This window comes from Marmota marmota, unplaced genomic scaffold, assembly GCF_001458135.2.
Source record: "Marmota marmota marmota unplaced genomic scaffold, marMar, whole genome shotgun sequence".
NCBI lineage: Eukaryota > Metazoa > Chordata > Mammalia > Rodentia > Sciuridae > Marmota > Marmota marmota.
Window position 1 is genome coordinate 2,370,890 of NW_025999999.1, and position 15,129 is coordinate 2,386,018.

Here is a 15,129-nt window from a genome sequence, read left to right on the forward strand (position 1 = left end):
GTTTTTCACTCTTTACTATGGACTGAATGTTTGTGTCAACCTACCGAATATAATTCACATAGTAAGCCCTAATCCTCAATGTGATGATATTTGGAGATGAGGACTTAGAGAGCTAACTGGGTCACAAGAGTGGAGCCCCCAGCCAATGGATTAGTCCCCTTATAAAAAGAGACATGAGATTGGTGATCTCTCCATCTACGACATGAGGATACAGCGAGAAGGTGGTTATCAGTGGTCTACAAACCAGTAGGAGAGCCCTCACAGGAACAGCCAACTGGTACTCCAGAATGGGGAGAAATAAATTTCTATTGTTTAAGCCCCCCAGTCTAGGGCATTTTTGTTATAACCTGATCTGAAGAAGACATCATAGCGAGCTAGAAGACTCTAATGATGGAATTTGCTTACTTTTCCTCTCAGAGGTACCAACCTGCTGTTGGATTTACTTTCTCTCCTGACCCTCATTGCAAGCTATCTGAGGCAAACCCCTTCCTTCAGCGGAAGCTCTTACTGTCAGACCCTCGGCTCCTCTACCTTTTCTAACAGTGTGTGACTGAGTGGAACGTAGATTTACCTCCTCTGACACCAACAAGCCTGAGGTCTTTTGAAAGGAGCCTCCTTTGCCTCACAGTAGCAAATAGTTGGTGTGAGTTAAAACATTTTGGTTAAATATAATCACAACATTTGGCAGGTAACCATAAGCTATCGTCTCCACAATTTTCAACACTGGATGTGACATTTTTGACAATTTAGAAAATAAACAATTACTCACAAGACTTTATAAAAAAAAGTTACTGATTGCAAATGAGTCCCTGCTCCCCCCACTAGAATTAGTCTCTTTGAGAAACAAACATTTAAAATACATTTCTCGATTTTTTTTTTTTTTTTTGCATGAAGAACTGAACATTTGTGATGTGAGTTTGTTTCTGCTGGGCCGTTGAACCCCTTTTTCCTCCCAGGTGGTAATAAAAGACTTTCACTTCCTGGCAAGGAATAAGAGAGGGGTTTTGGCTCCATCCCCAGCAAAACCAGCTTCAGAGAAATAGTCTGGCACAAACGCTTGTGGGCCTGACAGAATTCCCATCGGTCTCTGGGTGGAGGCAGAAATGATGTTCTTAAGCTATTATTAGGGACTGTCCACTATGTATAAGGACCTGTGCTAAGGTGCTTAACACAAAGAAGGTTCAAATCTAACTGGGAAGATAATCCCCACTTGTCCACATAAAGAAAGGTAGGTAGGGACAGAAGGGGAATAAAATAGGGTATTAAAAATGTGTAACTTCCCGGGAAGCAGGCCCTGAGATGGGGATTGGTGTGCAGGAGGCATTAGGGTTGGGCTTGGGATCAACGTCTGTGGGGCAGTGAAGGAAACAGATTGGGCAGCAGGAGGAGAGGGACCACAATACAATCCCCACACAGCTGTGGCCAATCTAATAGGACATTCTGGAGTTTGGTGGTCTGAAGAGTTGTCTCCATTGAAACAAGATGGCCTGCCCTTCACAATCTCCCCCGGGCCCTTAAAATATCAACTAGTAATTGCTGTGGATTGGTCCCAGGAAGGGTTTTGACCATAGATGGGTGACTCACAGCAAGTCTGTCCTTAAGGGGGCTCTGAGCACCACACCAAAGTGTCCTCTACAGGGGGCTATCGTGACCTTGATGATAAACATTTAGAGCAAGAAGGGAAAGCATCCCTTGCAAAGAGACCAGGAGAAAGTAGGGGATTTGAAGCACATTATCATCAGCTTCCATTTGTCATTCATTTCACCCAAGACCAGATCAAACCTCTGGGGTTACAGATACTACCATGGAGTCAAATTTGCCCCATCAAACCCAGAAAAGAGCAGCTGAAACACTCAACAGACTGTTTTCAAATCATAAGAATAAAACACATTTCAAGTTGGATTTAATTCCATGTACCTTACAATTTGGGTCATGATCTATTGTTTTCCAATTCATTATCTAAATGATCATGAAATTCTCTTTAAAAAAATTTTGTTTCTGACTTGCCTCCATGGTCAGACACATTTATCCTCTAGTCCCCATTCCTACTGCTCTTAGTTTCTTTCAGGTCACCTCCTTAGTAAAGCCTTCTTGAATCAACTGAGTCATAACTAAGTTACCACCCCAACCCCCTCCTGGCAGGTCGTACCCCGTCTCTCTGCACAGCATTTACAACACCTGGCCTACTGTAGTTTATGTAATTATTTTATTTATTTTCTGTTTCCTTCTAATAGAATGTAAATTCCTGGAACACAGTGATTGCTCTATTCAGTCTACATGCCCATTGTCTAGAACAGTTCCTGGAACATGGTAGGTACCATAACAACCATTCAGTGAATGGCTGGCTCCAGTTCCATCTGCTCTCTCCTGACCATTTGTAATAGTGCCCCAGCCAGAGTCCCAGCTTTGGGTCTCCACGTCTCCGGGCACCCCCTTGCTAGACTCCCCTCCCAAGGGGCTGTGAACTTACCGGCTAAATGTCCAGGGTGTTCTGAAGAGGAGGCATGTCATGAAGACCTTACAGAGACCTTTATTACTAGTAGGTTATTATATCATAAACTTTCCCACTAAATTTTATGGGTCCTGAAGTTTGGAGCTGAGGAATCAAGCTGAATTCTCCAGCTTCCCAATGATGAAGTGGATGTCATAGTTGGTGGCAGTGATGTGTCAGGCCAGCCAGCGCTTCAGAGGAGCGCCAGTGCTAAGGAGCTTTGGAGCTTTGAAAGCTGCCACTGACATCCGACCTTCCCTCACTTCCTCACCCTTATCTCCAGCCCATTCCTCCCTGTTGAGCAACACACACACTTAAAAACTTTCCCCAGGTATACTCCTCGCTCCCCAAGCTGATCCTCACCTCTATCCCCACCTCCAGGTCTACAGGGCCATGGATGATGGCACCCTCCCACCCCCACTCCAACCAAGGACCAACATGGTAGGCATGTTGGTCAGCCTGGCGTCAGATTCAGACTGCTATCTCACTTTAGGCTGTTCCCGTTCACATCTTAGGACGATTTTCTCCTGTTTCCCCTTCTCTCCCCGTCTCCAGCTCACCTCACTCCTCTCTGCCTGATTAATTTCATAAGGCCCCATTTTGGTCACAGTTTGCTTTGGCTCAAGCACCTTCCATAGCTCCCAAATTTATTCTTTGCAAATAATATTCCAGCTCTCCTATCCCAACTCTTCCTGGAGGCGCATACCTATGCCTTTTTCACTTTGGAACTTTTTCACTTCATACCTTATGCTCAGGCTGGTAGCCCACTGTTTTGTCATCAGCTGGAGTTTAATAAATATGTGTGAGTAAAGACCAGAAGTCACAACTAAGCTGTTTCCATCAGTTCCCTTGTTCTGTCGTTTCTCACTTTGTGAGTGAAGGTAAAACCCCATATGTTAACTAAAATATAAGATTTCCTTGTGCTTATTAGGCGTCTAGGATGGATAGATAGATAGATAGATAGATAGATAGATAGATAGATGATAGATTCGTATGTGTAAAGATACATATCGCTTCTCAATGGCAAGAAGCAAATTTTTCAAGATTTCCTGTTACACAAGAAACTCTACCAGTTTTCCTGGCTGTTCTGAGCTCCAGGGACACCTGCTGCCAAAAACCAAACACAGCTGCTCAGGCAACAGAGGAAGCCGGTGCTCAGTACAAAAACCAAAACAAGACCCTGCTCACACAATCAGGGATGGCAAAGTTCCCAGATCTACAGCTTGAACTCAATAGATGAACTAGGGTCTCTGATATAAAAGTAAATAAAACTGCCGGAAACAGAAGTTTTCTCGTTTAAACCGACTCCTTCCAAAGAACAACGGCTGGACTCCTAAGGATAAAAATAATGTTTGTTGAGTAGAAGACACATCACTTTTCCACCAACCAGAGAAACATCCCACAGAGGTCTCTAAGAACAATCACGTGGACATCATGTAATACCCCAAGTGGAGAAAAATCAGTATCAAACTAAGAAGGGAAATAGTGGTGGACAGGGATCACAAGTGCTGCTTCCTCTCAGCTTCCATTACCCAACCAGGCAAGAGCACTGGTTAGTGCCTGCCAGCAGCAGGACGAGCACCCACAGAGGTCAGGTGCTAATTTTCATGTAACCCGATCCATCCTATGCAATGCTGCGAAGTTGGCACTGTGATTGCTATTTTGCAAATCCGAAGCTGAGAATCGCACCAGTTCAGGAAACTGCCCCCGCACACACACACACACCTGCTTGCTTGGTGGCAGGTGATTCCAGCTCATTTCACTGGGGAGCCCCCCAACTGTGTTCCACAGGGTGTTCTAAACGTTCCGTGGAACGAACAAAAAACAAACAAGTTGGGAATATGCTGGGCAGAACAAAATTAACCAGGTTTCTTTACTGCAGGGCTTCTCGAGACCTGCAGTGTTTGAACCCATATTGCATGGAGTTTGTCTGGATTCCCCAAATTTAATTCACTGCAGACTTTTTTTTTCCTTGTACCAGGGATTGAAGCTGGGGGTGCTTAACCCCTGAGCCACATCCCCAGCCCTTTTTATTTCATTTATCACTGCAGACCTTTTTGTTTGACCTTGAATACTCCTTGAAGCTCACATTCCCTGAAGACCACATTGGGAATCATTTCAGGACACCCTCCAGTCTCACTGAGAACCTGGGTTTGTTCTTGAGTGGGCCTGACAGCATATGTTTATGGATTCAGGGAAAGCAAAAGACCATGGAGAAGTGCTCTGGCAGGAATACCTAGGAAGTCATGGAATGGGCGGGGAAAAGAGAAGCTTGAGCCCTGCTACTACCCGTGAACAGTGGTGAGCACTCGTTGTATGCCAGTGCTCTTTGAAATGCTCATTTCACCTGCATAAGATAGATTTTATTATAATCCCTCTGGCCGAGATGAGAGAATTGAGGCACAGAAAGGTTTGTAACTAAGGTCACACAGCTCATGTCTGAATGTTCAGTTCAAATAGTCTGGCTCCTTAATTCCTGTTTTCTACTTGCCTGTATTGAAGCCATATTCAGGTGGGAATGTGTAGGGTGGAGAAAGGCAGTTAGGAGAGAAGATTCATATATTTGCTGCACAAATGGTGTAAAAGCTTAATAATGGCAACTTACGTGTGAATTCTAATTTGTTCTGCAAACATTTATGGGTGCCTACCTCACCAGGTACTATGCTAGGTACCAAGGATTCAGCTGTGAATACAGCAGATTTACAGTCCAATTATAACACAGGATGGCACGTGCTGCTGTGGGCAAGCAGGAAGGGCACCTGACCCAAACTTAGCATAGCCCTTTGACACTTAATGCAAGACTTTCCCTTCCAGATGTTTGAGAGGAGGAGCAGTTGGTCTGGAAGTATTTTAGGAAGAACAGACCTTCTTTGCCCAGGACCTCACCAACAAATTGGAATTCTGGGAACAGCACAGTGTGGTCCTCTTCGAGCTGCTTCTGCAGGAAGTTCAGGGTGCTGGGACCTCCCTACTTTCTGCCCTAGACTTAGCACCCATGTAGTGACAGCCCCTTGGTTGGGAGTCTCCACAGCCATCAGCCAGTTCTAAGCTTGATGCTGGGCATGGTAGGAACAGGAATGCTCCCCCAAATCCCCTTTTTTCCCTGCATTTCCCATGCTTGCTGCTGTTAGGAGGGGCTGAATGACTATTTTTAGCTAATGGGCTATGAGCACCAGTAATGTATATCATTTCCAGGGCAAAGCGTTTACTCTTGATGCAAGAACCTCAGTGCTATCTTCTCTGCTGCAGTGTTTGAGGTGGCTTCATAGTCCAGATGTTGCAGACCCAAATGTGTGAAGCCTCCATCAGCTGAGTCTCCAATGGAGCTGAGCCCTCCATCAATAAGTAGCATTAAAGGAAAACAAACTTTGGAGGTGTTAGGCTGACACCAGGTGCTTGGGAATTATTGAGCAATCTACTGGAGTGAGGGGGTGCTCCACATTTGATGCAAGTATCTCCAGAAAATCATGGTATGGTAAGATGGAATTAATTTCTGCCATTGGCAGCAATGCCAATGAGGATAAGAACAACTGACCTTGGTACTGTGTTTCCTAATTTTCAAGGCACTTCAATAGCATGATATAATATAATCCCTGAAATGACAAAAAGACTTTGGTGTCCTCAATTTTAAGGTGGTGCTGAGGGATTTCCCAACTCCCTTCATGGAGCCATGACCACATGTTAGTCCATTTTCTGTTTCTAGAACAAAATACTCAAGACTGGGTCATTTATAAGAAAATAAGTTTACTTGGATTCCCAGTTTTGAAGGTTGGGAAATTCAAAAGCATGGGGCTTGTGCTGCCTCAACCCACGGTGGAAAGCAAAAGGTCACATGGATCTGTGTAGGAGGAACAAACATGGAGGACGGCTCCACTCCTGTGTCAGCTGATCCATCCCATAACAGTGAGTGCTCACTCCCACGAGGAAGGCATTCATCCTCTTAAAGGAAGCCACCCAACGCCACCACAATGGCAACCAAATTTTAATGTGTTTTGGAAGGGACAAACCAGAGCACAATGGCTTCCACTGTCCTAAATGTGATCCTAGCATGGGTCACTTGATGTCATTGGAAAGAACCCTCTGAGGAAGAAAAATGGAATCAGAAGGCACAAACTCCATCCTCAGAGAGCCAGTTTCAGTAAATTATCAAAGGCAGGTGGAAACAAATCCCCTGTTTTCTCCAGCAGTGGTGTCCTGTTTCAGTGGCCAATGGCCCGGGAAGATGTGCCTGTCACATGGAATACAAGGGTGTTTGTCCTTCAGCCTCGTAGGCTAGGGGACTAGGAAACACGGTCAACTGCTGTTTAGCTTACTTGTGACAACCTGACTGCCTTTGAATCATAACTCTTCACTAAGGCCAACGGTGTAAACTCTAGAAATCTTTTTTTTTTTAAGTAATTTGCTTTGTGATTATAAGCCTGATTCGTGTTTATTGTAAAAAATTTGTAAAACACTGAAAAGCATGCAGACAAAAAAAATGATGAATAAACACAACAATGTATGAAATCCACTATTTTAATGTTCCGCTCGAGTGTGTCTCTCTAGTCTTCTTTGTCAAAGTCAGTATCATACAGTTATCACTATGTTGTAGGCTGATTGTACAAATATTATGAGCATTTACCCATGTTGTTTAATAGTCTCAAGTTGGATGATTTAAGTGGCTGCATACTGCTCCACCAAGTCTATCAGTCCCCTATTACTAGATGCTCACACTGTTTCTAAGTCTTCCTTGTACAGGTAATGTGGCAAATATCTAGGGACAAATATTTTTATGTGTCTGTCTCCTAAAAAAAAAAAATGGAAATGTCATGTTGCCCTCAATTTGGACATCTTAAAGATTTTTTCACACTGAGGTCAGATTTCTCTTTAGAAAGAGTGTGCCTCCAACAGCATAAGGGAGTCCCCATTTTCTACACGCTGACTTCCATTGGACATTATATCAGTCCAGGTCCAGTTAGGAAAATGAAAAGCGCAGCATGGGATTCCAACAGAGAAAACTAGATTTGGGCCTCTGAAGGCTGAAAAGAAGCAAAAAGAGGACACTCAAAAAGAGTGACTTCAGGAAGCATGTCCCATTCCTAGGGTTGGGACAACAAAGGGATGTAGCTGGGGTTGTTGGAAATTGGCAGTGTGGAGCAGGGTCCCCATGGAGCTGAAACACAGACTTCTGAAAAGGGGGTGCTGCCTGCTGCTGTGGGTATCATCCACATTAACAGGCAAATCCCTGCTGAGCTGGAATTTCGATCTTTGAGAAAAAGATGTTGCCTGGCTGGTGTTGGTAGCTTGGAAGGCCGTAAAGAAGCTGGATCTGGTTGTGCCAGATTCGGAGGCTTTTACCAATTACTAGGCCAGATTGAACAGCTGTTCCTAGAAGACCCTGAGAGCAGCAACAAACAAACACAAGCACCAATTCCTTCTCCAACTCTCCCCACTTGCAGCCTCCCTCTAGTGCCCCCTATTGGCCGAGCCTAACTCACTCAGCTGACAAAAGAGAAATAGGATCTGCCCAGTTCTGGCTCCAACCTGGTGGAACCTGTCAGAGAAAGGACCACACAGGCACCATCACATTTAAAAGTTTTGTTGGTAGCTCAGGAGGCCAAGACAGGAGGATCATGAGTTCAAAACCAGCCTCAGCAACTTAGTGAGGTCCTACACAACTCAGCTAGACCTCATCTCTAAATACAATTAAAAAAAAAAAAACACGGCTGGGGATGTGGCTCAGTGGTTAAGCCCCTCTGGGTTCAGTCAATCAATCAATCAATCAATACTGTTGGTAATCTTTTCAATATAAGTGATTCAAAACATGAATCATGACATTGGTGAATGTGATATTTTGATGATTCAATAGTTTTATAAAACATATAGATCAGATTTCAGATTGAACCAGGATGCAGCTTTAAAAACAAAACACAAATTGCTGGTGACATGTATTTAAAATGCTTCCCCTGTGTCAAACACTTTGCCTAGCAGGTTCGATGGCTATTTCAGCCCTCCTTTTACAGCTAGAGAAATCTGAGGCATAAAGAAGTTAAGTAACCTGCTCAAGGTCACAGCTTCCAAATAGTGGAAGTGGAATTTTTATGGCCAGTCTGACATCATTGCCTGAACTCCTATCTACAACTCTCTACTATCGCCCTGTCCCTTTACTGTTTGGGTGGCACACCTTTACCAGTCCGTGGCTACACCCTGGGAATGAACACAACCACCCCAGACTCTGGCTAGACTACTTTGCTTTCTCCATGCTGTGAGACCACCTGGTAGCTAGGACTGCTTCTGACATAAAGCCTTCATCACCTCAGTAACCAAACACCTAGCAAACTGGGCTCCAAATGGCTTCTTCTCCAAATATTGATCTTGAGCAAACAATCCTAGTATTCTGGAATCTCAGAGCTGCATTAAAGACCCTTCCGGATGTTTTAATTCCTTCTGTAATATTTCAATAAAGAGTTATCCAGCATCTGCTTGAACACTTTTCTAACATACCACATACACAGCAGCTCCCTATATTTTTGACAGTTGTATTAAAAACTTCTTAATTGCAGAGCTGAAATCTATTACTCTACAACCTGCAGCTGAATATTTCCAAGTTTGCTTTCCTGAGCAACATGGAGAGCTTTGCAGATGCATGAAGGTGTCTCCATCATTCCTTCCCTGGTATCACAGCGAGGTGCTCACGTGCTTTTGGAGGTAGTCAAAGTCCTAAGTAATATGGCAGGGAAGGTGGGCAGAGCTCTGGTTTGTTACTGGGGAAGACCTGTGTGCAGGAAGGCTTCCTGGTGGTGAAGACTGTGTTTTCTTCATTAGATAATTTTAATTATCCTGGTTCAATTATTTCTTAGTTGTCACCGTTTATGAACTCTGTAGTCTTCATCAAAAAACAAATTAGGATGGCCATACCTACATGACAGTAGCTCTGTAAGGATTTAGTCAGCAAAAAATGGTAGGTGCTTATCCACATAGTAGGTGCTCAGGAAATGAGATCAAGTGTGTGGATGAAAGTCACAAACTTCATTTTGCCTAGAAAGTAATGAAAATATCTTTCTATGGCAGTGATTCTTGGTGAAAGTGATTATTAGCTGAAGTCACAGCCTATTTCAAAAGACAGATTATATAACTATTTTAGAGTTATAGAATAGACTACACTCTGGACAACCTCAGTCCATTGCAAAAACTGTACTTGAAGTCAGAAGAACTGAATTCATGACCTTGTTTAGCCCCTTATTCTGTGATCTTGTATTTATCTGAGCCTTGGTTTCCTTATTTATAAAATGCACCCACATAAGTGAACATGTGGTCGATGCCCACCACAAAGTACCATGGAGCAAGCAGAAGCAGCAGAGTAGAACACAGATCTGAAAAGAAGTTCTGGGTGACAAGCAGAGTAAGAAATGTAGCCATGTCCTTTATGTAAAATCAAAGCAAGCACATGCAACATGTAACACACATGCAGACTGCAGTAATGACTGTTTTTGAGAAGAAGAGAAAGCAAGTGAGTTGGGAATTCAAAAGATCAATAAATGAAGACAACAGAAGGCCCATTCAGATATGAGTAAGTAATATGCAAACAAGGGTGCTTCCCTGCCTTCTTCCCAAGGTTTTTCTGTTCTGAGGAGCTAATGAGATTATGCATAAGGAAACAAGGGTTAAGATGAAGAAACTGAACAAAGATAGAAATTCCTTCAGCAGGAAGCTGTTACCGGGGCAGTGCCCACAAAGCCTTGCCCTCCTGCAGAATCTGCCAGTGCGATGACATCAGAGCCTTCATACAGGAGGGCTTCTTCCCCCTCACTTCTGGAGGTATCACTCTGGAGACATCATAGCCAGGGGCACAGCAGTCTCTCCCCATGGATCCACTGCCAACCGCCCACTTGGGTCACCGGAAGAAGAGACCCAGGCAGACTGGGGCCTCCATGACCTCCACTCCTCATGACATCAGATTTCGAGATTTGGTCCTCTTCATTTTGGAGAAGAAAATGGGTACCACCCGCAGAGCCTTCTTCATGGAGCTGGCCCGCAGGAAGGGGTTCAGGGTTGAAAATGAGCTCAGGTAGGACACCACCAATTCATCTCACCAAATGAGATGATGGATGTCAGTGTGCTTTGATAAACTTAAATTTGGTAGATGAGCAGGGGCTGTGTGAACAGCTTCATGGGAACCCAAGGATCCTGGGTTTTCTTCCACTTATGGAGGAGGACTGTTCCCACTGGGAGAGCAGCAGATAGATCTGAAACCAAAGAACGGACGTGAGTCAATCAGTTAAGGGAAGCGAAATTTGAAACTAGTTGGCACCAAAAGATAAGGTGAAATTTTTAATCTTTCACATATATTATGAGATGAGTTCTCTAGGGATGATAAACAGAAAGCTAATTGGACAGCATTGATTTCAATTTTGACCAAATAGAACAAAATACCAAGTTCACCAAAAAATATCAGCTAATTCGGGGCAGAAAGGGTGGTTTGGTTGCTTGGCTCTTGTCTAAATATCTGGTGGTGCTCAGGGGACCACTCTCTGTGACGGGTTAAGGTGGGTTGACTAGCTGGCTCACCACAGCATCCAAATGTGGCCTCAACCATGCTTTTCTGAAGAGTAGTCCAGGTGAGGTTCAGAGAGGGAGGCTGGATAAAGATTCAATGACAGCCGTCGAGGGGTGGCAGACACCCCACTTGTGCAAGGTGATCTAAGCCTGGGCAAGGAGAAAAGAGAAGCAACCATTTGGGCCACCTGGACTGGTTCACCCACTAATCCTTCAACAACAGGTATCTTGTTGTTTTTCTCACTGGCATGTAAGTTCTCCACTGGGTCTCAAATAGATGAAGAGAAAACAGAACAAAAATCCAGAAGTAAGTGGTATAAGAACCTTGACAGAAATGATATAATATAGTCCCAGGTCAGAACTGCCAAGGACTGGCCACGGGGACAGAGTGGAGATCCAGGCAATTGACCGGCTATGACTGTGCAAGGAAGAGATGGACCACAATGTTTGTTTGTTTTTTTTTTTTCAGAAAAAATTATAAGAATTCTATGTGAAAAGACATTTTGATTTTAAAAATAGCCTTTGGTATTTGAAAATAAAGCTGTCAAGAATTTCTAGCTATAAAAAAAAAGAATTTCTAGCTGAAGAAGTGTGAGCTTCAAAGTGTTGGGGTGACATATTCCAAAAATCAGTAATCAGCTGTTAAATTTCACAGCTCCATCATTCATTGAATAGTGACTTTTCTTTTTGTTGAAATGTCCAGCTCAGAAATTCCTGAGTTTTCAATGATCTCTCCCATGTCTCTTTTTCTCCCTTTCTTCCTTTGTTTAAAGCCTCTGTAGCCAGCCTCAATTTCATTCTCTAAAATCCTTTCCATGAAGTCCTGAATTTCACCTAATTATTAAGTCTGCCTAATCTTAGAGGCTTACAGAAAGTGTTAGAATGTGGAGGAGAAAGGGTTATAGGTTAAGAGGCTGAAAACAGGAATATATTTTTTAAATTAACAAATTAAAAGTCCTGGTAAACATGGGGCTTCTTTTCACAGCAAAGCAATCTAGCCAGGCTCAGAGAGGAAGGTAAGCACAGCCAGGTGGTCAAAACACCCCTTAGATGGAAAGCTCTCTGTGGTCCAAGCATCCTGCAGAACCTTGCTGCCTTAGCTACAGTGCAGCAATGGATACGTACGAGGTGGCTGAAGCAGGTACTTAAGCAGATGGTGGGCAGCAAGTTTCTTGTGCTGGCAGAAGAACCGAAGAGGCAACTGGGTGCCCCAGATGCCTGTTGCTAGTGACAGAGGAAACGGGTGTCTGGGGAGCAAACGGCTTTGTGCATGTGATGGGGCAAAGTTCCCAGGCTGGTGGCTCAGAAGGCACACTAAACACAAATGCACTCTATGGAGCAAAAATAAACCACAGGAAGTGCAAGTCCTCGCTCTCAAACAGAATTTCTGTCTCAGATATATAGACTTTAATTGGAGAGAAGAATAAAAATTACTGTAGGTTGAAATCTCTAGATAAGGAATCTATGGATCTCAAATCCTGGGTCAAATTGGACCCTTCTGGGCCATGTGGGGTGGGACAAGATCCCGTCTTTTCTCACTGACCTTGGTTTCCTGATAAATGGTCTGTTTGGTGTGATGACCAAATGAGATGATGAATGTCACTGTGCTTTGATAAATTTAAAATTATTTTCTTGTTAATGAGGTGCATTGAGGTGCACAGCAAAACCTTAAGGAGCGGGCTCTCTCTCTCTACACTGTGAACTAGGTCGAATGATAGAAGCAAATCAAACAAAGACAGGAAGGAAACCCATCAATATGTTGCAAGCGGTTATTTGGGGTGGGGTGGTTGGGGGTAGTAGGGAAAGATTATGGCTGTTTGTATTTTCTGTCTTTTCCAAATCTATTTGCAGTAAGCATATGTTTTAAAAATGGAACTATCAAAGAAATGTGGTTTCTAAAAGAAAAGAGACTTCTCAACAGTGAAGTCTATGCCTTTCTTTCCTAGTGTATAAAATCCAAAGACAAAGGAGCTAAGAAAAAGAAAATGACATGCTCTGAGACAGGCAGCCATTTCCATACTTACTCACACCCTCTTTGGCTTTCAAGAAGATTAAAATTGAGGGGAAAAAAAACCTGGGCCTGAACACCTATAGTAGAAATGGTGCATCTTAATATATAGAATGTTCCACAGCTATTTCATTATCTCCACTGTGCAAGTATCACAATGGGGTGGGACTTCATTAATATTTAAGTTATACTGCAAAAGACATGCTGTTCAGTGCGCCTCGGGAAGCTGGTTCTTGAAACAAATCAGGGGAGATGTCAAGTACCTGGAGGCATTTTTTGCACACTGGTTAAAAAGATATAGAATTTTATTTCATGAATAGTATCCTAGATTTTAGAGCAATTTCACAGTCACCCACTCCTCTAGTACAGGCTGGGGAAGGATCAGGATCTACTGCTGGCCGTGCTTCTGTTTCCTCCTGGCTTCTAATATGTGGAGCTATTTGAAAACCTTCTTCTGTCATCTGCTCTCCTCTACAAAAACATTGACTAAATTCCCCTCTGTGGCCTGACCCAAATCATTAAGGTGAGGCAGAGAGCTGTGATCAGGAAGGATGGCACTCCCTATTTACACCCACCTAGTGGCTTCACGCTTGCTACACTCCTTTTCTCAAACAGCTAGGAACCCACCAGATGACACCTGTGGGGCTCTCCGTAACTTACCCACAATGGACAGCAGAATCCTCAATAAAAGCAAGATACAGCATCAGGCCATCATGAGTAAAGGGCTTCATTATACCCACCCACCCTGTACAGAATTTGTCAGATTCTAGAGAAATAAAATAGTAGAAGACATGAGTCTTACAAGGAATGAGTTTTCCATCAGTCAGGAGAGTCAGGAATGGTACCTTGTTGTCAGCCAGAATTAAAATCATCATCATCATCATCATCATCATCATCATCATCATCATCATATCATCATCTACCAGGGTGTTCCAAGTGTTCCAGTGGGTAGAGTGTTTACCTCACATGCACAAGGCCCTGGGTTCAGTCCCCAGCACCACAAAAACAAACAAACAAACAAAAATTCTGTCTACCTAGCTCTGTACTTTTAGCCTTCTTATATTGTTTTGGTTCACTTTTATCTAACGTGGCTGCTTGTACTTACCATGCATTCACTATAACATTTAAAATGTGGCTTCTGCCTCACTCATTGTCCCCAGACTAGTGCCTCCTAAGTCCTTGGGAATTACAAGATAGTAAAAATCCATGTTTTTCCACCTGGACGTTGGCAGAGACTCACCTTGAACAAGCTCTACCATGGCTTCTAGTAGTTCAAGGCCACATCCCAGGGGTGGTCCCACTTTAAAGTGCCAGCAATGAGAAAGCTCTTGGATGCTCTTCTAGCCCACACCCTGCACAGGCACATACACCCTGCAGAAGTGTCCTTGAGCCCTCTCTTAGACAATTGCTGTAGAAAGCTGCATTTATCATCCCTTTCTTTGCCTCTTTGAGATTGGAATCTTCAGCCACTCAGAACTAGATTCAATCCCTTTGAAATGCAACATCAACATCAAGGAGATTAAACTCTCAATCCCAATTGCAGGAGGGTGAGGGTCTCCTACATGGAACCCTTACTTTAACTTGCCCCACAGAGTTTCTTCTCCTCTAGATAAGCTACAGGTCTTGGGTCTTTCCAAGGACAAAGGTCATGTCCCTTCCTTGGACAGGCTTTGCTCTGAGGTAGAGGCTGGTTTTTCACCTTACCCCTACATTTCTCTGCTACCAAGACCTTAGAAGACAGACTTGCTAGCTGGAGTGTGGGGGAGATGTGTGAGGGAGTCATTGTTGGAAGTCCTGGGTCTTTATCTCATCTAGCTATGCCTCCCTGCCTCCATGAGGCCACCAGGTAGACCTCTTCCACGGAATCTAGACATTTCTTTTCTTTTTTTATTTTTATTTTTTACACATAATAGTCTTCAAGAAATATTTGCTCTGAGAATAATTTACCCAGTGAATATGAAACAGCCCGAAAAGCTTGTGTTTACCAAGAGCAATTTTTGTAATTAAAAACATTTTCCCCTACAATTATTAGGTTGCTAATAATTTTTCTTATTAGCAACCTAATACTTTTTATAATTCAAGAGCACAGAATGTA

At 43.4% G+C, this 15,129-nt stretch overlaps 1 protein-coding gene across 2 annotated transcripts in view; it reads left to right on the forward strand.

Annotated features, from left to right (window-relative positions):
* Positions 1-9,874: 9,874 nt before the first annotated feature.
* Positions 9,875-15,129, forward strand: part of Dntt (DNA nucleotidylexotransferase) — a 44,654-nt gene continuing 39,399 nt past the window's right edge. For both annotated transcript variants that reach the window (XM_015494875.2, XM_015494876.2), the window contains exon 1: positions 9,875-10,538. In XM_015494875.2, the coding sequence (XP_015350361.1) occupies positions 10,336-10,538 (203 nt within the window). In that variant the 5' untranslated portion in view covers positions 9,875-10,335. The remainder of the gene's footprint in view (positions 10,539-15,129) is intronic.